This window comes from Heliangelus exortis, chromosome 1 (assembly GCF_036169615.1).
Source record: "Heliangelus exortis chromosome 1, bHelExo1.hap1, whole genome shotgun sequence".
NCBI lineage: Eukaryota > Metazoa > Chordata > Aves > Apodiformes > Trochilidae > Heliangelus > Heliangelus exortis.
Window position 1 is genome coordinate 170,784,721 of NC_092422.1, and position 26,020 is coordinate 170,810,740.

The following is a 26,020-nucleotide window of genomic DNA, read 5'->3' on the forward strand; positions in this document are numbered from 1 at the left end:
AGTTCCAAGCGGGCGGGCAGCTGGCTCTACACAGCTCTTTGCTTTGGCTCTACCAGGGTCTATTCAGAGTGTAAGGGCAGGAGACTGCACATGACACATCCCTTGAATGGCAGCAGCCCAAGGACCCAGAGCAATGGTCTATCAAATCATCTTAGGCTTAAAGTGTAGATTCAGCATTTATCTCCTCCCAGTAGAGCAGTTTTGTTTCCCCTTATACTGTGCTCAGCAACCCTCTTATAAAAAGTGCGTCTACCTGGCATTTTTTATGTGAAAAGAAGATGAGTAAATGGGGCAAAAGACTTCTATTTACAGCGTGTGCTAGGACAGAGTTTCACTCTTTGGGAAAGCTTACTGCCTGCAGAATATTACCTACATGCTACCTCCTGGTTTTCATAAATTAGTTTAATGCCTTTCCTTGAGCTCTCTCTATATTTGTGAACCCAAACTTCTACAGGTGCTCTACAGGTAAACGTCCTCCCCAGCTGTTGTTTTGAAGGCCCTTGTGATCCTGCCCCTGGGAGTGGAAGCATCCCTTTGCTGCATCCCCCTCAGGCTCCACTTCCAAAATACTTCCCATGGAAGAGGCCAAAGCAGATCCTTGCTGATGGCTTTTCTTTCTAAAAGCAAGAAGAAACACTTTAAAGGAAAGTCAGTGAGATCAAGAAAAAACAGCAATAGCAGTCTGTCACAAATAGACAAGATTATAATGCAGAGAATCCCTCTGCAAAATAATTGTTAAGGAAATGGAACAAATTGAAATAAACCAGTGGATCTAGTACCAATAGCAAATTAATGATGTAGAACATTTAAATATGTACCAAAAATTTCAGCAGCTTATAGGCCAGTTCCTATGAAATTTGGACACGGATTTGCTACCTTAAATACTGAGATGTTCATTGCAAAATACACTATCAATTATGAACCATGGGGTAAGGAAAAGAACTGCTTAGCAAGTGAAGGAAAATATTTGAATATTGCAGAACTTTGCAATTTAGAAACTCTTTTTCCTTGCAGCTCACTGCAGTCAGTCTTCTTTGTCCTCTGGCATCTTTCCTCTGGTAACCATAAGAAAGGAGGAAAAACCCTAACCCAAAGCCTTTATAAAATAAAAAAGCAACTGTATTTTGTCAGGATTTTCAGCTTCCCTTCTGCCCCCTTCAGCTCAACCACAGGCTGGTATAAAATCATGCTACAACAGCTTAAAGGCATATATTTGATGCTTCAGCTTCAGCTAATATTTAGTTGTCTTCCACAGTAACTTTTCCTGTCTGGGTGAAAACACCTGGATTAATTATAGTCATCAGGAGTTTTTCCTATGTTTTATTTGCCTATCTGCACTTCCTTTTTCTTTTTAAAAAATGGTTTGTCTTTTTTTCTTCTAACAGTGTGTTCCTGAAATAAATACAAACCCAGCATTAGTCAGTTAAAGAGGAACTATGAACTGTAGCCTTGACATAAATTCTAACCTGGGTAAGTTTGCCCAGCCATGCCTGGGAGGCATCTCACAGGCTCTGACCCCACTGAGGTCTGCAAAGCCATTAGCCTGGCAATACAAGCACACTGAGTTCTTACCAAGCAATCCAGTTTTAAAAAATATTTAACATTCTTTCTTCAGCAGCTTTACCACCTAGGAAGCCTCTCCATCCTAGTGCTTGGTGCACACGAGGTATGTTGCTCTTAACCTTTCATATTCCTTAGGCTTGCATATTTCAGCTGTTTTTTTAATTGATGTAACTAATCATCCAAGTTACTTGTGTGAAACACGTGTCAAAAACTGACTTAAAATGACAAGGAGAATATAAAGACAAATTAAACTGATACGGAAAGGGCTTCCTCATACAGATTTTTGGTTCAAGGTCAGAATTTCAAGGGCTCCAGTGGTGAGCATCCTTTCACACTGTCTCAGCAGATGGGGCTTTGCCCTTCAGCCTGAGTATGTCAAGGCTGTACCTGGAGTGTTGTGGGAAAACCCTACTAACAGCAGAGCTCTGGAGTGAAGAGTTGTGTCTGTCAGCATCTGGGCTTACTGATACAATCTTGCTGTATGCCTCACTGATTACGGATACACTCAGTTTACATGACACACTGGCACAAGTTTCCAAGGGAAATTGTGGCTGCCCCCTCCCTGGAAGTGTTCAGGGCCAGGTTGGATGGGGCTTTGAGCAACCTGGTCTGGTGGGAGGTGTCCCTGCCCACGCAGGGGGTTGGAACTAGGTGGTCTTTCTATGAAAACAAGAGGCTTTTCCCCATTTATACCCAGGCCTACTGGTATCTGTTTGCTCTGTCACTGTGCATTTTGTACATGTTGGACAGTGTGTGAACAAAAAGAGTGGTCAAGCAGGAAGGCAAGGTGCCACTTTCATACAGGAGAGAAGATTTGCACCTGTTGTGTCTGAACAGGCCCATATCTGCAGTACCTTGAAGCATTTGCTGTCAAAGTGTACCTTCAGCTTTGTGCTGTTTTGAGGACAGACAGGCTATGGGCTATGATCTGACTTGACATGTCATGATGATCGAGTTCACTGACACTGGAGAGTTGTTAGCCCATCATGAGACCAACCTGGAATTGCATCATTTCAGAGCCAGAGTCTGCAGTTGCTTCTGTGGCATCCCAGAGGTAACAGCATCTCAAATGCAGTATTTGAATACAAGATCATCTCACCTGTTATGCAGGCACTGGCTAACATTCAAGCTATTGAGTAGTAACATTAACTTGTTCTCATAGGTCCTCTTATATGAGCTCCTGAATTACTCACAGTCATTCAGAAAGTGATAAAACTACATTCATGACTAATACATAAAATTCAAACGAGACCTTTATTTACATTAGGTTTTCAAGCGCTGGGTGTTGCAACATACATAACAAAATTTCATACTACATTTTTATAGGAAATCAGGTTGAAAAGCTGATCTACAGAATCAATTTGTCAAAACTGGCTAAGCAGAAAATGCGTCAGCTCAGTTTTAGAGTACTCTGTCAATTTTACACCATCTGCTATCTTTCAGGCTATTCCTGATGTCATGGTTATAAAAACAGAGTGCTCATGCAGGTTAATTTACAGTGAACTCTCCTTGTAAATTTTACATTCTCCACTTGTTCAGAAGAGCAGGTCAATAGTCTCCACATTGTCTCACAAAGCAATTACAGATCCAAATAGGGAGAAAACTTGATCCGCCAGGAGACTTTTAGCAGAACAAAAACTGGATTTAGCAAGACAAGGAGTCAGAACTTCAATTCCATGACAAGCGGAATTATTATCTCTCATTTTGTAGGAAACAAGTTGCATTGTAAAGATTAATCAAGTCCTTTTATTCCATATTAACGTTACGCAGCAACCAATATGCGTGGCTAGATAAACAGAATCTTCATGAAATGTTTTGCTGCAAAGCTGATTTCAGTAATTCACGCCAATGATAAAATCATCAAGTCTGCTCATTGCCAGAAATAAATAAAAAAAAATAGCTTCAGGAGCAAATAACACTGACTCATACTGTGCTCAAGCACTAGTCAACAAAATCTTTTAAACTACACAGGGGTGAAAAAAAAAAATCAAAGCAGCTTTGTTATCTTACTTGTGACACCTAATTTAAATCTCAGGCATTACCTCTTTATATCAGCATAAATATGTAGCCTTCTACACTTTTTATGATGCGGTTACAGACACAAAAATGTTATAGTAGAAAGCAAGAGCTAGTTCAAGGAATTTCAGACTTTGAAATCAGCAAGATACAAAGCTAAAATTTGTATGTTCCTTTTCAAGTTATGAATACTTTCACTAAAACATAAATATTTTAACATATATTAATTTTTTCTGACATTCAAAATCGTAAAGTCAATATGGCAGAATTATTGTTAAAAGCACATATTTACAAATATTCTTTTTTCCATACATAAAGTATTTGGCATAATTATAACAATCTTACTGCATACACAACTGTTTGCTTCTTTTTCACATAATGGTACACTCCTTATTAAAATTTACCAATTATGTACAAAAATACTTGAACATTTATTATAGAAAACCTCTATAACTAGCATCAACAGCTTGCAACTGCTGAAGGTTTAATTGAGAGAATATAAAAAGTGGTCACTTTCTTCCAGTTAAACTATTAACAAATCAAACACAGCTAAAATCAACATGAGCTTCCCAACAAAAGAGGGAGAATATTTTTGACAGCATGGATTAAAATGCAGTCCACACATCTGTTCCCAAGCATATGTTAAACAGTCAGTAAAAGAAAGAGGATACAAAAAATACATACAGAAGGTGCTTTTCCCCCCCCTTCACATTCCTACAGCTTGGCATTAGCTTTCCAGAGCTCTTCAGATGCCAGTCACTAAGATGCAACCTAAGGCCAAACACCATTCTCCCACAGTTGAGATGATGGTGGTGAACTCAAGCTAAAAAGCAAATCCAAAACCTGACTCCACTGGTCTGAACATATCTAAAGAGCTGTTCAGAATTTTTGCTCGTTTTTTACAGAGTTACTGATGAAGTTTGCAATTAGCTTTTGAAATGTAATGATCAATATCCAGTAATTCGTATTTTAAAAAATCTGTTCATTTAGTGTATTGCCTCAGTACTACTCAGCACTGATTCTTGTACAAAAGTTACATGAACAATTAATTTGTTCCTATTTTGTATGCTAACTGTATTTTAGGGTAAACTTTGATTGCAAAACAGCAGAGAACCTCCACTAGCCAGCAGCTAGCTTTTTAAAAAACAAAACCAAAGCACAAAAAGAAAATAACTGGAAGAATAAATGTAAATTGCACCTCAAAAAGAAAAGGATACGTCAGGTACAGTAATATACTAATGGCACAAAACCTTATCAAGAGTCACCAGAATGGTGCTCTATGCCGAATGAAATACAGGTGTTTTTCCATCTTCAAAATAACATAAACCAATTGTGTGTTTCAAGAATTCCAAACCACATTCTTACAGCAGTTCTCTGCACTATAACTTGCATTACATCTCTGTTTTTCCACAGACGTTTGAAATGACCAACCTGTTCATCAGATAAGAGAAACAACTTTCAGGCTACTTGCAGAAACATCCTAGTCTACAGACTACTTTGTTAGAAAACGTGCACTTATCTCTAGTACTAAAGATCCAGTCAGTATATTCTGTATTTTGTAAGAAGCATTTGGCTAACTCAGATGAGGGTTTTAGATTTCATTTTTAAAAACAGAAATAAAGTACAAATAAAAGCATTTGTTGGTATTCACCACCATGAAATTAAAAAAAAAATAAAAAAAAAAATCCTCTCATTCATGCTCTCTATAATACCTGGCAACCAAAATTAGTAATTTCATTTCAATTGTGCAACATAATATTAGTAAGCCTTTCAAAATTACTCAAAAAGAAAAAGTGGGTGAAATATTAAAGTGCCTAACTAAACGCGTTTTACCATTTTTAAAAAATATTATTATTTCTTAAACGGTAAAGAACAGGTTGCAATTAAATATAAAAGTGACTTCTCATAGCTGAGAGACTTTGCGGGGCAGAGGCCTGGGCCGCGGAACCTGCTCAGTCCTCCTGCTGCTGCTGCTGCTGCTGCTGCTGTTCTCCAGGTGGTTCGGCCGGCCCAGTTGTGGCTTGGGCGGCAGCGCCGGGGGTTCGGCGGCGGGCGGGATGGAGAGGCTGTGAGGTAGAGGAACGGGGCGCTTCAGAGTCCGCTCGTACACGCTGTAAGGCGGAGGGGTTTTACTTTCTTTTCTCACAGGCTCCTCAGAAACGCCGTAGCTCGGGGCAGTCACTGCCGGTTCGCTGCTTTGGCTTTCGAAGCCCGAGGTGTCGGATGTGCTGCAGCGGCTGAGCGAGGAGATGCCGCTGCTGTAACTCCCCGAGAGCACCGGGGAGTTGGAGATGAGCCCCGAGGAATGGTACTCCACCGGAGATGGGGTGAAGGATTGCACAGACCCCTGATCGAAAGAAAGGGTAGAAGAAGAATTTACCTGGACTAAACGAGGGAAAAGCGTCTCTGTGCTCAGGCTGAAAGCACACCGATCAGACACACCCATCAGACAGCGGGTTCTGAGGCTTGATAAATGTAAATGTCCCTGTATTAAGAACCAGTAGGAGACCAACGAAAAGCTCAATTCGAGAGTGCCTGGGTACACCTTAAACGGTGCTCATGCCAGCAAGTCACGTAAGTGGAAGTAAAACTGTATTCAAATATCATCTTTTTATCATGATACTTTGGAAAAATCTGGAAGCCTTAAAAAAAAAAAAAAAAAAAAAAAAACAAAAAACAAAACAAACCTTTTTACCAGCTTTAAGTAACACGGGTAGCCCGGCCCGGCGGGTACCTGGTGGTGTCCTGCCCCCTAATGCCAAAGCGCAGGACTTGCACCCCGCTCCCTGCTGCTGCTTCAGGCTCGCATCTTCCGAGTTCACTTCCCAAAGCTTTTACCTCACAGTTCTAGTGCACCGTCATGCAGTGAAAAGTGCACCTACACCGGGGCTTGCATGAAAGACAAAACACCACCGCGGGCCCTGGGGACCAACAGAGGGGGCAAAGGTTGCAAATAGGCTGGACCAGATGCCTGGAAGGTCTGTGGGGGAGAGGGAGGGATGGGGAACAGGCAACAGGCAACTACAGTGCTGACAAAGCCCTACCTAAAACCAGTAAGCAGTCCTGTTCTAGTGAAGCAGCTTCAACAGAAAACTGGTAGAGCTTAAACCATACTCTGCACGTTGAAATTTTTTTCAGCGTATTTAATATTGGCTGGAGCCATCTGAGACTTAAGAGCCACCAGCACAGGCTTAAAAAGGGGTGGAGAAGTGACATCAAAGACCAATTTTTCATCCTAATTTTTGCTAGGCTGTGTGGCACTCAGCTGCTCAGCTTGAGGTGAGAGTTTGCCATGCAACAAAGGGTGAGGAGGGAAGGAAAAGGAGAGGGGCATAGGTGTATATAGAGATGGCTGCACTGACTTTATGCTGTTGAGATAATCTTAGTTATCCATCTAGGACTGGATCCACAGTACACTGAAAGCAATGGGAAAAAAAAAAATCTTCATTTACATCAGTGGGTTTTGTACTAAGATGACTGCCTCTGGCAGCACATAACAGTGAAACAAAGGCTAAATTTTGAGGGAAAAGCAGAGCAAGAGTTGAAGACATTTTGGACATTGCAAGGAGCCTACTTGCTTCAGGTTCCATTTCTCTGCATGTGAGGAGGCTGAAGCTGCATTCCTACACACCTGCCTCCCCAGACATGCAGGGTCAAGGTTTTCAAATTAATGATGCAATTGGTTCAAGTTCCAAGAACAACTGAAGCTTGGACTAAGTGACCATAGATAAGACAGAACCTTTGCTTTTGTCATTCAGAGCAAGAGCAAATATGTATAAACCCTGCCTGCTTAAATTGAGCAGCTGAGCAGGGGTAAGCACTTAGTTCCTGACAGCAGTGCAGATTGCTTGCACCAGTAGTAACAGTCTGGACACCAAAACAGTCTGGAAATTCGTGGATGCCTTAAGTGAGATCCAGCAAGTCTCAAAAGTATTCTGGGCCAGCATTCCTCTCCCAAGTGGCAATCCAGACTTTGTCTGTAAAATGCTTACATTCTGTCCAGACCTTTAAAGGAAAACATTAGGATGAATTTGAAACACCCCTAGAATTTGTCAGTACTAAGTCCATTCAGGAAAAAAGGAAGATTCACTTACATTTGTACAAGGTTCTAATGCTTTGAAGAGCTTCCTAGTAAGCAGATAGTGTGAAACTTCCCATGGTGCTCACTTCAGCAAAAGTTATACTATGATAATAGGACACAGGGCAGTCTGATGGCCAGCACAATGCCACAAGCTGAAATGGTACAAGCTCATGGGATAACAACTGGGGGAATGACTGTGGACTTTTGATTAAGGATGTGGTGGCACTTTCCTCCTCCTCAGGAGATGTGTATCTCTGCAGCATTGGTTAGGTATTAGGTATCCAAGGGATGAGTTTGGCAGGGCTGCCTCCCTCTGCCCTCATACCTGAATGCCTGAAGCACCTGTCATGCTTCTTTCTATTTGCTCTCCATCTGATTGTTTATCCTCATATTTCTGACTGCAGAATTCTCTCATCTTCACTAGAGTGGCAAAGGCTACCCCCAAGACTAATTTTGTGCCTGTCAGTGCCAGGGTTTGCCTGGAATACTTGGGCTCTGTGTTTGTGTCCTCCAGGGCTGTGATAGGCACAGATTTCCTGGTCAAGCTTCCGAACCAGTAAGCTCTCATGCACTAAGTAGGTACCAACACACTCAGATAAATTAAAACAGAAATGAAATGAGCAATTAAGCCTACATCTCAAATTGTTATGAGTGTTTAGCTGACAGAGAAGAACCAATGCCTATTCACAGCCGACAGAGAAGAACCAATGCCTATTCAAAGCCTGCACTTAATGTTTCCTACAGTCAGGCTTCAAACTATTCCAAGTTCCTATACAAACTTGCTGGATTACCCTGCAGAGGAAATGGATACTGAAATGACTAAAGGAAGGATTACTCTCTAACATATGCTCTAAATGCAACAGTTCTGGATGCTAGAGAAGTAAAAAGCTGCACAACAGATTCTCCCTAGCTGCCCTTTGGCCACTGTTGAAGACAGAATTCTTGACTAGGGTGGACCACCAGACACCTCTAACATTTCTTTCTTACACTCCCTTCTGTCCAGTGACTCAGGTGAGTTTCATTTTTCATGCAGGTGAGAGGCCTAATACTGAGAGACTAAAAAGTCTAAAGATTAGGTTTCTTGCCTTCAGTTTTGAAAATCTTCAGAGCTGCTGTAACTGGTATGGCTACTGCCTTTGGGGAATGTTTTTTTAGAGGCACTACCATAACTACAGTAATAAAATGAAAACATAATATGATCCTGAATGATGTATATCAAATACATATTATCTACCCAAGGACACATATGACCTGTCCCACAAAGGAGATTCAGTGCAATAAGACATTACCTTCATTGGTGATCTGCCAGCAGGAGATGGAGAAACAGAGGCTATGTGTCTTGCCGGTGATGCTGTAAAGTCAGAAAGATTTCAGTTCACACTTGGCATTGTTATTTTAGCTGAAAAATTTTTTTAAGTAGAGAGGAAATTCTATACACAAGCATTATTTCTGGTTCCCTCTAGGTACTTGCCCGATGGCTGCAAATAGTTTAGAGGTTTTCTTTATTTCCCTTTTTTCTCAGGATTGTCTTACATTACAAACAGTGAAGCATAAGAAAGTTCTGCATCTGTCTTCTCTGACCAATTTGGTATCACTGCAAATTGGTTTATATTCTACCAAATGCAACAGGATTAAAAAAAAGTCAGTATAGTAAATTTTCTCCTCTTTTTCTTCTACTCTTAAGAAAAATACTATGTATTTGTATGTGAAATAGTAAAGAAGATAATATAAAATGTACTTACAGCAAACATTTACCTGTAAACATACTGTAAACATTCCTAAACATTCTTTGAACCTTAAGTCTAAAACACAAAAAGTGGCTTCACTCCCTTGGGAAAAATTATGTTTATAGGATCACTTAAGCAGCCTTTCCTTTAAATGGAAATTTTTCCCAGACGACTTTCAACAAGACAAGAGGACACAGTCTTAAGTTGTGCCAGGGGAGATTTAGGCTGGATATCAGAAAGAATTTTTTTACGGAGAGGGTGATCAGGCAATGGAATGGACTGCCCGGTGAGGTGGTGGATTCTCCATCCCTAGAGACATTTAAAAAGAGACTGGATGTGGCACTCAGTGCCATGGTCTAGCAACCGCACCAGTGGGTCAAGGGTTGGACTTGATGATCTCTGAGGTCCCTTCCAACCCAGCCAATTCTATGATTCTATGATTCTATGAAATCAATCTTTTGAAAGGCAAATTGGTTATAGTAACAGAACTCATGTACTTTCATGATTGCTGTGCATTTTCTGGCCAGTAAGATTCTTTGTGGTTAATGATAATTTCTGATGGCTATTCTCCAATTATTGTAAATTCAAAAAATTAAATTTCATCATGCCCCTTGGTACCAGCATGGTCTGTCTGAAACTACTCAGTCATTAAGTGAAGGGACAGAGTATCAGAAACAGAATGCTACAGAAAACATTAATGAGATGAAAATACCTATGGAGACAGTTCTACAGCCTTCCGTGTAAGTAATCAAGTAATAAATTAACCTGCCCAATAAGTTAAACATTAATCAGAGTGGAAAGAATCAAAGCCCTCAAGTACATCACTTTTTTACTGGAGCTTAGCCTAAAATGTCCATTAGCTCACCAGTCTGGGCAGGTCTTGGTGGAACAGGAGGAGATATAAGTTTTCCACTTTCTGATGTGTTTCTGGCTTCCTTCCCACTATCCAGGCTCCAGCTGCTGGGGGTGGTGTTTACAGCTGGAAGAGAATAAAAAATCTGGCATAAGCCTCAACACTTGGAAGTCTCTGATATTATCCATAGAAGTAAAAATACACAGAGTGAAAACATTAAACAACAAGTATGCTTGAAAACCTCCCATAACTACATCAGAATTTGAAAAGCTCTTAAACTACATTGTCCATCTTCTGTTTGCCTGATGCAGGCATCTGGCCATCAAGTCAGCTTGCAACTTTACAGCCACTGGGATCATCCACAACAGTAGCAGCTGTGATAGCACTCAGGTGCCCTGCAAACCCAGCCATAGAGGGACATAAACTTGAAGCCTGTTAATATAATCAGTTTCTTGTTGCACCAGACTCCTATTTAAAGGTTACTAGGCAAAGGAGAACACACTATTCACAAACCATTTCCATTAACTCATTTTATACACAGAGGGGACTAGAGAAAAAAACTTGCCAAATTCCAGTCAGCCTTCCTCAGAAAGTTTTCAGTGCTAAGTCTTTTGTGCCTGCATTGGCTAAAAATTCAGAACTGAAAGAAGGGCACAAAATGGAAAGAGTGAAAATGGAAAGGCATGAAGATGTATGAAAACAATAATCACATGAAAAAAATTGTTGTGGATAAAGAAAAGTTATGCATGCTGTTTGTAGTCATAGCCAAGAATCTCTGCTTGATCAGGTAAACTGTCACCCTGATGTGTAAAATTGGCTCTTGTCTTTGCATGATTTTTACCAAATTCTGTGACTTTATAACTGAATGATCCCATAAGGCCCAAAAGGGCTTCCTTAATAGACCTGGATTATCACATGCAATCAGGAAGCCACCAATGATGGAGAGAAGTCAGATAAACAAACAGGACATTTAACATAAAAAGCACAAAAGCTGACTTAAACACCACACTTTTTCTTATATGCCCTGTCAAAAAGCAGAAAATTGTTTTAAACCTCCTGCCAAAAACCCCACCCAATAAAACCCCCACCTTCAAATCCTCAAATGTCATCTTGCCATGACAGTTTCCTTCTTGTCTGATCATTTCAAAGTTGTGTTGTATTGTAACAATATTGTTTCAGTATAATTGTACATTAGTTTACCCTGAGAACAGTGCACAGAATAATTTATTTTCTAGATTATTTAATTTTGTCTTTTTTATTGCCAAAATACGGAACACACTGTTTGCTTTTTATTGTAGGCTGTCACCTAGCAGTACGGTTTTGCCCTCATCCTAAAAATGACTTGGCACTAGACCTGGGTACTTCAAGTTCCTGAATCTCTTTAAGAGCCATTTTTTCTTCTAAGTCATCCAAGAAGTCAGTTCTTTGGACTGCTAAAGTCTCCAGGAGATAATATTTTATTTTAACAATTCTGTAATGTACTTGGCTGCATAGGTCACTGGAAAAATTTTGCCATTTCCATATTAAATTATTTCATATGTTTTTCAGCCCTGTGAAAGATTCCACACTTGAGCTTTCATAAAAATTTGAACACAAAAATACTCATACTGATGAAAATCTGATTCCTGGGCAGTTCTTGTTATGGTATATTCTTAAAATATTTATTCCCTATATACCTGTTTTACTGTATCCCTTATTCAAGGCACCACAAAGGGCAGCATGTAATGAAATGATGGAGCATACTATGGATGTGGAGCACATAAGGAAATCTTAGCCAAAAATATTGAATTTCCTCATGTAAAATTATAAGAGGCAATATTTTGTCTAGGGAAATTCATAGGTTTCTCATTTGTTCTAATTAAAAAACCAAAACAAAAAACCAAACCAACCACAATTTGGTCTTTTCTCTTCCAAAGTGTAGCACATTGATTTATTTTTTGTAAAGAGGACTTCCAAGTAACAAACTTCAGGACTCTATCCATCTCTTTAGCTTCTCTCTGCCCCAGCTTCCAGAGGTTCATCTCCAGGGCTCATCACTGCAGGTGTCCAAGAGGCAGCCAGGAGAGATCTCACAGGCAGCCTGCTGCAACCTGCTTCTCTATCACCCCTTGGGGCAAACTTCAGGGCCCTTCTGAGTGCAACACTCAGTTGAAACACCAAGTTCCCCCTTTTTTTTTCAGCAAATTGTTTGTAAACTTTGAGCGGTAGTGTAATTTGGTTAGAATGTTTGGGAATTTGGAGATGACAATATACACTCAAAAAAATAGCATTCTAGTGGAATATGACAGATTAATTTTATTTTCATTGCTTCCAAGATTGATAAAGTAGAGCATTTCCACTCACCTTTGTCAGGGCCAGGCAGATTGGAATCACTTCGTGGCAAAGCACCATCTCCAATGTGATTAAACAGCATTCTCTGTAAATTTAGAACAGCACAGGTTATGCATAGCTGCAGTTGTATTTCAGTAGCATTTAAGAAAACAAGTATATTTTTGTTATTATTCCTACTACACAGGTCTACCTTGGAGGTACAGTGATAAACATCACCCAATAACAGAAATAGTTTAACAAAAACCCGTGTATGCAAATTGGGGGTGGGTTCATTTTCTGAAAACTGTTATCACAGGGAGGATTATTATATACTGAGTTCTGACAGGTTCCAGCTCCCCTCCCTCCCATCACTCACCCCCCAAAAAAGCTCATTCATGAAAATATTCAAGTTATGGCTGTTGTCTAAGAAGAGCATTGTGTATTACTTCTATTCCTGACTTGTGTTTGTCTTTCCTTTTCTGAATATTTGTATTTAAATAAAAAATCAGAGTAAGTTTATGAAACCATTCTAAAATTCCACTAGTTACTTATTTTGGCAAAACTGAAATAATCCATGGGTCACTAATTTAACTTGATAACAGATGTAAAAGACATACATTTAATCCTACAGCTAATTCTGATGTACTTTCCAAAGGAGAACAGATCAACTTTACTTTTTTTTTCTTTCCCCCCATCCCTTTTTTTTTAAGCAAGATCAGACAATTGGTGAAATCCAAATCAAATCCCATTCTTCTATCTCCTTCCAGTGTTCACAGATGACCATCCCGAGTCAGCAGGGAACTGTGATGATGGCAAAACCATCTGCAAAGTAATCATCATTGATCTAACACGTTGCAGTTCCATGTTGCAAAGTGAGGAAAAAACACTTGGTTGATTCAACTTGATTTAAAAGATCTCATAGAAAGAATGCTTCAACAAATTTTGAGCTACTCTAGGTTTACCTGTCTTGTGCTAGAGGATTAGGTAATACCAGTTTTCCTGGAGTTACCACGAAACTGAGGTGGTATAGCCACATGTGTACTCTAATGTGACAGAAAATGTGCACTAAGATCTGGTGGGCAAGTGTTGAAGTCTGTTTTCTGTTGTGAAGGCAAAGATAAAAGGTTGAAAAAGCAACTGAAATTGAGGGGATAAAGAGACGAAAGCTGAATGAAATACAGAGAAACAAGGACATACTAAAATAATGAAATATAAAACCATATGGAAGAACAAGAGCAATCACAAGATGTTTAATGAGACACTTAAAAAAACCCAAAAAGCTCCGTTAGGAAGAATAAGAGTGCAAAAACAAAGGAGGCTTGTTGGCCAGTCAATGACAGCAGGCATTTCTCTTCAGAGCATAGGAATTGCTGGAGAGACACTGTACAATCACTCAGCCAGAGATCAAAAAGCAAGCACAATTAGATGTTGATTGAAAGCAGCTGTACACAGATAAACCTGAGCACTGGTTTCAATGAGGGAAGTGGATGAAGTACTGCTGTGACCTTGTTCTAGAAGTCCACCTAAAATGAGGTAGCTATGGCCTGAAAGGATTTGATTTGGACTCGAAGTGCAGGAATTTGCCTGTGCATCTCATCTTTCCTGGTAGAAAAACTACTGTGAAAAGTGCATTCATTAAGTTGTAACAGAGACTCATAAATGGGTGGTTCTTTCTCCATGAACTTAGTGTGAAGCTCCAACCAAGGCTTTTGATGTTAGAATAAAAACAGAAAGGACAAGGAACAGTTTGACCATCTAAATTCTACTGAGTTGCAGTTATCTCTGAGATACCTCTTCATAATTGTCCTGGGGATTTCTTTTCCCCTTCTTAATCAGAAGGCAGAGAATGAGACTCTTGTTTCTGATCACAGTCTATTTTCACTGCTTGGGGAATACAGCATCAAAGGAAGAAACAGCACCTTTCCCCAGAGAGATGTATCCTCATTTATGGTTACAAGTGCAGAAAGAAACTGTCAGACCTTCACCTTTGAAGCACACTTCACTGTACGAGCAAGTTAATTTTCTACTTACCCTCTCTTGGGACACTGAGGGTAGAGACAGATTGGGACATTTTCCTGCTGGGCGAATCTCAGAGAGAGTGGGGACTGGGCCTACGGTCTCCTCAGCCTCCCTTATCGGGTCTCGAGTGGAGTGGGGGATAGAAGTCACATTCCACTTGGCAAAGCAAGAGTTTGTAGTCTGGGAGCAAAAATGGGATAATTTTTTCTTTGTGACAAACTGTAAGCTTGCTTTATTTTAAGAACATCTCCTGGTCTTTTCTGTATGTTGGTTTGGTCCTACTACCACTGAGAAAGTACCCAGTAGATATATCAGTAAGGGGTTCCCAAGAAATGCCCTGGCTAAGCTTCAGTATTACTTAAATGGACTTAAATAGAAAAGAGGAAAAAACTAAATGAAGAGCCAGTTCAATAACTGAAGAAGCAAGGGACAAGAATCCAACTAACAAGAAACCAACAAATAATTTCTAAAATCAAGTTGTTTTTTATCACAGGCAAAATTTCTCGTGGAAATTAGAGCCTCGCACACTGTACTTGTGGTCTCGTCTTTCTCCGCTTCAGCAAGAGGTGCACTGTGTGATGGCATGGATTGAAACAGCAACTGTGTTGAAGGAAAGCACTTTAGGAAAACAGGTCCATTAAGAAGAAAAGATGAAATAAAGATTCAAAATTGGTCAGTTCACCAAGGTCATTTTGCATTTCAGGTAACTCAAAAGACACAAATTTCATGCGGGCCTATGTAATTTTAAGTAATTTTAAGGTAAGAACTCAACTCATTCTTTTCTCTGGCATAATAAAATGCCTATTTTTCTCTATTGAGACTACACTGAAAAACAGGAATTGCCACATGGAGAGGGTTATTATCCGAGGATAGCTAGGGTTTCCTGTTTCAGAAGAAGTAAAGGAGAGGTCAACATGAACAACTTCCGTGATAATGTTTTTTCTTCCTTTTTTTTCCCTGGATTGAACACACACTTCTGTTTCACACAAGCAGGCTGTGTCACCTGGTAGTTCTTTGCATCTCTCTCTCACTGCAGTCAGTAAATACCAAAAACTGGCTCTAAACCTAGACAAACCAAGCAGAAATATGGCAAAGCACTGTGTATTCTATTCACATCTCCTTCATGTAAAATTAAAACTTTAGAGTATTTGCTTATAAATACAAAAAAACCCCACTCTTGATAATTCAAAGCATGAATCTGCTTGAAGTTTAAAAAGTGCCTTTATCATCTTCTTAGCTACTTGTACTCTGCAGACTCAGAGTTTCCCACCTGTGAGGTTTCCAAAGGAGTAGGGTAGATGGCACTGCAGGGTCTCTCTCTGGGGGACAGACAGGAGTTTTCTCGGGAATGCTTATGTTTGTCAGACAACAGAGGAGAGGCTAGAATATAAACATGACAAATGATTAAATGCATCATGCAGTGAAACTTGAACATTCAATTTTATGCTGATGGCAAAGAAATCCTCTGTCCTTAATAATTCATATTCCTCAAACAACTTTTGAGGTTAACTTTTTGGTTAAAATTGATGTCTGACCAGTGACAGCATGCAAAAATTCAGCTGTGTAATGTATCAAGAATCATTTAATTCAGTTTCAGAATCATTTAATGAGCACTGACCTCTGGCACTGGATGGAGCAGAACTGGTCACATTAGGTGAAGCAGAATGAGTAGAACTCAAGCTTGAGGTAGATGGACTAGGCTGTGTAATGGAAGAGACACTTTTGTTACTGTATCACGCTTACCAGTTTGGAAAACAAAAATTTATGACATACTTTCCACTAAAACAAGGAATTTGACACTTCTTAGACTAGTTTATCACTATTTGAAAATAGCAAATTGATACAAAGACCTTTAATGTAACTACACAAAGATGCAGTAAAGTACCAAATAAATAGAAATGTAATTAACATATTAAAATAACCACATCACAACTGTGACAACTGGATAGAAAAGTCTATGATGTAAGCTCAGACGGCTTTGCATCACAGTGAATTTCTGTTCATTAAATTTGTAAAAAGTTCATGCCCTAAGCCAAAGAAGAAGAAACAGTTACATAGAAAACTGTTCTTCCTAAATTAGAGGCTAAGCAGACCATTTAAAGATGAATTTTTTTAAAAAGTATCAGCAATAAATTTGAGATTTCTGAACAAAATAATGTATGCATTAATTTAGTAAATAGCCTTCTGAGAAAGACTGTGTTTAGCCTGAAGAAATTACAATAATTTGTACCTGCATGTTAAAAACTTCATCAGAGCTTTCTGATTGCCCAGTGATATTGCTGACTTCAGCAGAAGCTTGGGATGACAGTGATGAGGATGAATACCGATTGACAGCTGGATAACTCAAGGGACTGTTATAAGAATGATGAAATATAAAGTTGTTAACTCTAGTTGCCAGTCTTTCATGTGAAAATACTCATGTTTATTCATCTCCACAGTTTAATTTTGATTTGGGTGGTGGGGACAGAAAAAAAAATATATATATATCAGCTATTCCTGCCTGAAGACACTTCAGGCAGATCATGTGAAGAAGCTTGCACACAAGCACAGCATTTTAAAGGGCATCTTCCATGAGGAACAAAGGCTACCAATTTCTAGTAATTTAACTTGCCTGCGGCGTGGTATTACCCTGGCACCATCAGGGCTCATAGAAACAGGTATGGAATTTCGGCATACACGAGGACTTCCATTTGGGAAATGAACAGGGCTAGCTTGTACACAGGCAGAAAATTCCTGGTGAGTTGTTAAAAAAAGATTAATTAAAGAACATAATATCATTAAGCATTTTGTAAGTTACAGGCAGCAATTTGAATAGTTAGATCTCCATTTTGGACCAGCTTCATCATTAGTAAGAATTTTTTTAAAAACTTTTTACTGATGATACTTTGCTTTTAGTAAAATGTGACAAGTTTTCTCTGCAGTGTATGTAAGGTTTATGAACTTCCACTTTGTGGTCCTGTAAGAATGTTACAAGTTGTAATGTGGACAAAGAACCAAAAGATGTCACTGTTTGTTGCTCAGGAAAATTAAACAACCTGTACTGCAGCTAAATGTTCTCCTGGGTTATCCATGCACCTGCTCACGTACCTGTATTCCCAAGCTTGACTTCATCACAAAGAACTGATCCACCAGCTTTTTATGCAGTGGCCTCATGTCCTGTGGCACCACCTTCTCATGCACTGCCAAGCCAAATTCTAGAATCTGGGCCTGCAGAACAGACAGGAAATATATTTTTATTTATTCTCTTTAACCTTTCATCATTAATTACAATACTGATTAAAAAAAAAATCTAACAAATATATGTTGTAGTAACAGAATCTAATTCCCCAAAAGACTTGTAATCCAACAAGGCCTGAGACCAAAACTAGGATTTATGCCTTTTCCCATTTTACTATTCAAATCCCTAAAAGATTTGGCTCTTGTGAATTCAGCTCTAATATAAAACCCACTATGCATAATGCACGAAAATTCTGGCTAGATGGCAGCTTTACAAGGAGAAGTTCTAAACCCTAAATAAAAGCTATTTTCTACGAGAATAGCTGAAAAAAGCATGAAACAGCAGTGGCCACACCCACCAGAAACTGTCAGATATTTTCAGTTAAATCCATGGGTCTCTCTCCTAATTCCAGCTCCCCAGAGACCTCAGTAAGTGGTGGCTGTATTCTTGACGCAAGACATGACTAAAAATATTCAGAATAACATTGCTGAAACTCTCATCTTGCTCAAATTTGGTCGCAGGCACTTAAAATTCTGAATTGTTTCCATGAGGAATCAGACACATTTAAAAACAAAATAGCTTCATTATGCTGTAATATCTTTGGATGAGAGCTGTGAGCTGAGATTTTCAGGCAGGCTGCGTGCGGGCACACAGCTGCGCAGCATCGCTGGCCTGAGGTCGGGACTGCAGCACAGCCCCCTGCACACACAGCCACCCCACAGCCCTTCTGAATGCTCTGTGTTTCCTGCTAAATCAGCCCTGGGTGCCAGGCAGAGTTTGACTGCTACCACTTGAATTCAGAGCTTTTGTCATAGGGAGTTATTAACTTCAGTTTTAAATTGTAAGGCTTAGTGAGATTAACTATGGCTTGAAAAACCAAAACTGCAGTGTAAATTACTTATACATTATCCAAATGAAATTTAAGTAAGCTCCGTGAGCCTGTTCTGATTTATACTGTCTAAAAATCTTTCCCTTTGGCTGGTCTGATCAAAAAATACCACAATGTTGATGAAAACCAGAATTAACATCTTGCCAAATTCCAACACTTTAACCTCTTTATCCCAAGCTACCAATAAAATTTTAGTATGATTCATAGAACAAAGGTAAATGTCAGTTAAAAGAGCTGAAATACTAAGTAAGATCATTTGATAAAAATATTTTTTTTTCAGCATTTCTGAATGGAAATTTCATATTTAAGGCTAGTAGGTAGATGTCTTATAAACAATGAAGAAGTAACATAAAAATCATATAATACATAGAATACTCACTTGTTTCATTTAATCACTTGGTGCTAATTTTACTGCTTTGGCAATTATTAGTAGACTTTTCCCACTGTAATAAGATTTTTCAGGTTGTTTTTTTCCCTCTTATCCTAAACCTTCTAGTGAAAATGTTTGTTCTGTGTAGTGATAAAATATGCCACACAAATATTTGCTTAAGCCATCAAATGCTTCACTGAGGTAATGATTATTCTGTAGTAGTGGTAAAATATGTGCAAATATTTGCATCACAAATCATCACAATAGAAAAAGTTGTCTCCCATTCAATCTTTAATTTAGAACAGTTTGAAGTGATTAAGATAATGATGAAAAGGATTAGAGAAAAATATTAACATTACCAGAAACCTGCTTGTATAGGAAGTTGCTGTATTTCTAATTCAGAAAATATTGAGTACCATTGGGCACTTATTAACCTCTGAAGTATTATATTTTATTTTGGGACACTTTTAGTTAGAACAACTGAGCAGTCAGTTTTTTCCCCACTTTACCTGCTCAAGCATCAGCTCTCTCAAGCGTGTGATCTTCTCTCCATCCTCTGGATGGTTCAAGATGTATTCTTTGATAAAGAATGCCTAAGGAGAATAAAACTGCATGTTAAAATTAGTAAAACACATCACATTTTTTTTCTTTAACCAAGTTTCTAAATTATATTTTTGAAGTAAGAGATCATTTCTACTGCAGCAGAGGCACATAAAAACTAAGAAATCAGTTATTCACATATGAATGTTGGAGACCTTGGGCAAATACAATGTACTTAATCTTGAGTGGAATTTACCAATTTTTCAACATCCAGGACAGATCCTGAATCAGATTTGGAAACCTACACATCAGAGTTAAAACCAAACACAGCTCACCTGAACTAAATATCTCTTCTCCATTAATTGCGATGTGGGATTTTCAAATAATTACGGAGTTATATTTTCCTGCCTTCTCCTACTAGGAGCTTCATTATCCCTTAAATACAACCATACCTTCAGAACAATGCCAAACTACATACTATAACACGTTGGAGCTGTGACACTGTCTTTTTATTCATTTTTAACAGGCTGTTTTAAAGAACTCACAGTGACATTGATGTCAAAAAGCCACACATTTCACTTCAGGAGCATCTCAGCAACATCCAGTTGTGTTCATTGGCTTACAGGACTTTCTGCTCCATCACCTTGTACCATCTAGACTACCCCCAAAATCATTTTACCCACCAGCAATGCCCTGGACATAGCACTCCCCTGTGTGTCCACAACTGCATCTCTTAATATGACAATCATCCTACTCTGCAAGGGGATTATGTCAAGTTTACAATTCTTGATGCTATTCTGTGAAGAAAATGCCCAGCTGCTCATCTGAGAGATCTCTACAACTCCTCAGAAATGCATTTGTCACAAAAAAAGTGTCTCTATGCCTACCTATACAAACACACAGTTTTCTACCCATAGAATTTAGAGGATTTAGAGCTGCCCTAAATCCTTTTGCACCTGTCTTAGCATTTCCCTCATATACTTCTTACAAGGTTCTCCATCCACCTTTAGGTATTAACATTTTTGCTATGCAGAATATTTTGTAACTATGGGGAGCAGCAGAGCTGGAGACAGGCATACCCCTTCCTCTGATTCAGTTCCAAAATTTCATGGCCTGACAGCCCCTAACAAGGAGATGCTGAGACCTGTCTAGACAAGGCTGATACTGTAACAGAGAACATTTATTTCACATGGTCCTTTCACTGCAGATTTAGCAGATTTATAAGAATTCACGTTTAAATCTTTAAAAAGGAGCCCTCTGATACTTGCTAAAATCCCAAACTTCTGCCAATGTTCTTTTTTTCCCTTAGCTACTAGTTTAATGTTCATTCAGTACCAAGCAGGTGGTGTCCCAGTGGTTTTGGGACGAAATTTATACAGATCTGTAATATGACTCAGAGATTCAATAGTCTAACTTTAAAGAAAATCAACTGTACTTTGTAAAGAAAAATATTAAAAAGTCAGATTTTTACCAAATCCAGTACCATTCTTGGAACTTGGGGTTACAAGTGGCTGATCATTAAAGTGCTTCTGCTCTTCTAGCATACGGAGCTAAAGGAGCTAAAAGCAATGTAAGGTACAGTACAAACTGTGGTTTGAGAGGGGTTAGTGGGCACAAGACACTTTCCATGCTTTTCCAGCAGTGTTTTGAATTTTTTTCAAAATTAATCGTTCAGTTTATAGCCATTTTTTAGCATGTATGAAAGTGCTGCATAATAACTGTTACTTCTGTTGCCTTTCCTGGAATCTTTTCAAGCATAGCTTTAATATCTGCAATACCAGCCAAAGTGCTGAATAATTAGATATTATTATCCCACCAGGAGAGGAGAGAAAAAAGGAGAACAAAAGGTGGACAAAAAAGAAGGGCAGAATCAAAACAGCAGCAACTGGCCAAAGGATGTTATTTGCTGGGCCTTAACACTCCATAAAGATTGGAAACTGCCTGAAGGAAAGGAAGATATCTGTGAAGACAAGGTCATGCTTACCTCAAGACCACATACTCCAAGAATGACTGAGTTTTGAGTACAGGGCAGAAGGCAAAAGCAAGTGAAACAGGCAGAGAAAAATATTTACAAATGAGAGGAAAAGAAGGAAGGCAGAATCTCTAAAGTAGCAAAAGGGACATGCAAAGAGAATGAAGATGAAAAGAGAAAAAAAACCTACCCCAAATCTTACAACTATTGCTACCATCTTCAGTGTTTAAAACACAAACTGGTGAAAAGTCCTATTTGAGATATATAACAAGAAAGAGAGGGAGAAGACAGAAGGGAACGGAAAAATGAAGACCAGCTAGGAAATCCAGAATTGCAGCTAGGAACAGCAGCAAGAAAAGAGCAAGCTAGAACCTTTAACATGCTTGTGAAGAGTGAAAAGCTATGCAGAGCTAGCTCTGATGCTACTAACTAAAACCAGGCAGAGCTCTGACATGACTGTATTTCTCAAGGGAGTCCCTTTGTGGCACTTGACTATGCTAAACAGTTTTGGTTTTGTTTAAAAGCATCTGGGAAACATCAAACATGATTCTACTTTGCTTTAGGCTCACAGTTTTCATAAGGCTGCAGTTTTGGTAACAGATTCTCACACTGTAGCAGAGTCAGTGTCTTGTAGTTCCATTTAAATGCAGGTTTACCAAATTTAACACCCTTGGGTGAACACTGTTGCAGCCTCTGAGACAAGTGGATGAAATGTTACTGAACTTGACATTTTCAGTGGAAATGGAACAACCAGCAGACTCAAGTATTTAGTAAGATTATTAGGAGAAAGATCAAGCTGGGCTGAAAAAAAAAATCCTTCTTTTCTTTTTACTGTGGTTTCAGCGTTCCACAGAACTTTGTGAAAACAGAATCTCGAACATTTAAGGTTCTTCTAAGGTGATTCAGAGAGTATAATAATAGGAAACAACTTCTGGGAGCAAATGCAGTTTTAGCCATTGCTTAATTTTATGTGTTATTTCTTACTTGATTTTTACAGAAAATAAAATCCCTTAAAACTTAGAGAAGAAAAAGAAGGGCCCAGAAAATATGATTCAAGATAATTTCTTGTTAAGAATTTTATAAATATGAAAATTAGAATCTTAGCACACAAAAGTAAACCTGCTGTTCAGCCAGAAGTAGCTCCTGACCTATATATTACAATAATATAGTTACAATTAACTGTTTTATCAAAAATCCTCAACCAAGCCATTACAGAATGCAAGGTAATTGTGAATTGAGTCATCACTGGAGTAAGTTTGTGATTGTTTCATTAAAGCTATACATATTTAACATCATCTCACCCAAAACTACAATACAGGGATACTTAAAACTATCATTGATATGGTTCTTTCTGTCCTAAGTTCATACACAGGAGCTGCATCTGTACAGAGAAAGAAATCAGTAAGAAACTATCTTAGGAGTAATTTGTAATAAACATAAAATAAACTGCTCACCTCTTGGTATCTTGCAACTCCACCATTAACTGCTGCATCAATGACTCCATTTAGACACATTGTGAGAGGGTTAATATTTTGCATCTGTCGAGTTTGACACTGACTGATCAGTGTTCTCAGCTGCTGGTTCTTATTTTCTAGGACTTCAATAGCATTCTCAAGGGGACTCATTTCCACCTGAAAAAGGAGTGAGGAACATTGCAAATATCCCTAATCTTCAGTTGAAAATACATTATGGGTAATTTTTTTATTTCTTAAAATAAAACTATATTATTCTACACTTGGGAGTACTGGGGCACTACTTACTATGTGAATTTTATCACATAACCAAGGACCAAAATAAGCAACAACCTTTCCCCTCCTGTAGATCCATTATCTGACCTTGAGAAGTACTCAGCCCTTGCTGCAGAACACTCACATACTTCAGCTTAGTGGTGGAACTCTTGGAATTCAGGACTAAACTGTCCCTGGTAACTTAACCTAAATTGGGCTTGAGGTCAGGGAGGGCTTCACAGTGCTTAAGGGTACACAGCAGAGCTTAAGTAGGGGCAAGCCAGTTGACCCACCCAAAGTAATATCAACAACTAGACATTATGGATGAGGAGTCTGGAAGTAAACTATGAGTATATATGATAATCAAATTATAGACAAAACCAATCCTTGAGGATATGCTCAAGGTGAGGGAGATTTTCTCACAGGTAGCATGAGCTGCAGGAAAAGCAAAATGCTAAGCTATGGGAAGAGTACAGACCTGCAGTTGTCATAATTTTCCAGAATATACAGCAAAAATCTGAGTCATAGTATACTCAGGAAAAAATGTTACAGTTAACATTTTGAAACGGTGGCTATAATGGTAACACAATGGTAAACTGAGGATCTTCATGGTAGGGGTCATATTAACCTAGTTAGGACTCAACTAACAAAACTGTCACACACAATTGTTTTAATTTTAGTAAATTCCATTTTTGGTTTTCTAGAGGAGAATATCAGGATGGTGAAAAAATGACATTTTGCTGCTATCATAAAAGAAAAACACAGTACATTTTTGGAGAAAATCAGTTGTACAATGATATCCCTATACTAAATGGGACTATTGAAAAAAACTAGCTCTGACAGGAAGGAAAATAATTACAGATGTCACACTCCTGGGCTCAACAATTGATGGATTATTTAGAGAACTTTATAAGAGGAGCACTCCCCCAAATGCATTTGAAATGTATTTAATTATTTTCTAAGTAATATAACAAAAAGGAAGGAGAAGAAATTACAATGTGTCAGTACAAGATTGCTACAGTAGACCCTACCCCCAGAGGTTCTGCGTGGGCATGCTTCCCTCCACATGCTGAGAACTGGGAATTTCAACAGAGTTCTAGGTAGACTCAGAGATACACCCACATGCCATTTATTACAGTACAAGAACCTGGGGAATGTTTACTTTTCAGGAATATTCACAGATATGTTAAGCTCTAGTTATTCTAAGTATTAAATGTTACATCATGCTGAGGTTTAAGAATGTCATTTGCTGCAGATATTAAATGTTGCTTTTGCCTGCCCATTATTGCTCTCAACATCTTTTTCCTCAACTGTTTTAATGAATCATAGAGATAGTTGGTTCCTTCTAACACTTTTAAAGAGAAACCAGAGAACTCAAAATTTCCTAAAAATAAAATATTCATAAATAATTCTGTTGTACCCAGCTTCAAATCTTCTTCAAAGAAATTAAACATGCATAATAAGTCTTACAGTGGTCCATCAAATGCTATATGATTAAGGAAGTAAACCAACCCACAATACATAGTGCAAGGAGTCTCATACTCACTACTTCACGTTTTTCCACTTCAAACCAACGAGATATTCCAGGTAAACTCTGCACCAAGATCAACGTAGTTCTCTCGACCCATAAACTCTACAATACACAACACCAATTAATTTCTCTAATTTGCCTCTCTGTTTTTATTTTTCCCCAGTTTTCTTTATGATTATCTTCATCTTAGTATACTTTACCAAAAGAAAAAGCATTAACATCCATATTTCTACTGAAATATCAAGAAAATATGGATAATTTTCTACCTATCCCAGAAGCCTAAGACACTTTTCTCCTAACTACGACCTACTACTATGCAGTAACTTCTTCTCATTCTTCACTCTTAAATGTAGTTTATTCCATATTACATGTTGTTCCCTAATCTCTGGAAGTCCTTCACAATTAAAATAGTGTTTTAATATTTCCTTTCCACAGTAACATCTGAGAAGAGGGAAGAGTTCAGAAGCAGAACTCACAGATCACACAGAGTGTCCACCTCTTTTCTGTGAAATCCTGCTGGAGATTCCACAGTGCATGGCTCCAATGTACCACTACTGTTAAACACTTTGTGCAAGAAGGTTGTAAAATGACAGATCAACTCATAGGATAGTACCTACACAAAATATATATAAACTGTATAATTAAAGTCAATTCCTAAGCTTTAATTAGAGGACAAGAGTGACCTAATTTAGCTAATTTATTACCCTTCACAGTTCTTTTCTCTAACTTTATAACAAATTATTGGATAATTTTCTTTTGTACTGAATACCAGAGTATGTTCTGCATCAGGATGTTTATAGTGGGTCAAAAATTAAAATACACCAAAAGAATGTAAGATGAATTTTCAGTGTGACATTTTTATTAGAAGGAAGAGAAGTCATTTACATATTAGGGAAAGAATGATTACTTTTCCCTGAGACAATCTCGAAGTTCTGGGGTAGTTTTCAGTCTTGGTATCACAGGAACAGAACATTATAGTGCTGTTTAGTCAAAACTTGCCTCCTTTTGCTCTAGGGAGAGATAACTTTTGGCAGTCCTTCCCATACCTTGGATTATTTGCTTAACAGTGTTTTCCTGTCTGCCTAGTAAACTTCTCTGAAGGCTGCTCTGCTGTCTCCAGTTCTGCCTTCTATGTATCACTAATGCAAAAACAAGTGGAAACATTTTTCTATACTATTCCCATATACAAAGCATTCCCATCTCCT

The 26,020-nt window shown here is 38.5% G+C and overlaps 1 protein-coding gene across 6 annotated transcripts in view; it reads right to left on the minus strand.

The window, feature by feature from the left end:
• Positions 1-2,798: 2,798 nt before the first annotated feature.
• The window catches only part of DOCK4 (dedicator of cytokinesis 4), a 233,927-nt gene continuing 210,705 nt past the window's right edge, over positions 2,799-26,020 (minus strand). For 3 of the 6 annotated variants that reach the window (XM_071733655.1, XM_071733654.1, XM_071733656.1), the window contains 13 exons: positions 24,831-24,917; positions 23,012-23,188; positions 19,555-19,638; positions 17,657-17,776; positions 17,181-17,302; positions 16,800-16,920; positions 16,188-16,269; positions 15,840-15,949; positions 14,582-14,749; positions 12,584-12,656; positions 10,253-10,366; positions 8,950-9,011; positions 2,799-5,926 (listed from right to left, as the gene is read on the minus strand). In XM_071733655.1, coding sequence (XP_071589756.1) covers positions 5,483-5,926; positions 8,950-9,011; positions 10,253-10,366; positions 12,584-12,656; positions 14,582-14,749; positions 15,840-15,949; positions 16,188-16,269; positions 16,800-16,920; positions 17,181-17,302; positions 17,657-17,776; positions 19,555-19,638; positions 23,012-23,188; positions 24,831-24,917 — 1,764 coding nt within the window. In that variant the 3' untranslated portion in view covers positions 2,799-5,482. The remainder of the gene's footprint in view (positions 5,927-8,949; positions 9,012-10,252; positions 10,367-12,583; positions 12,657-14,581; positions 14,750-15,839; positions 15,950-16,187; positions 16,270-16,799; positions 16,921-17,180; positions 17,303-17,656; positions 17,777-19,554; positions 19,639-23,011; positions 23,189-24,830; positions 24,918-26,020) is intronic. The other 3 variants (XM_071733657.1, XM_071733658.1, XM_071733659.1) reach the window with 1 other exon arrangement.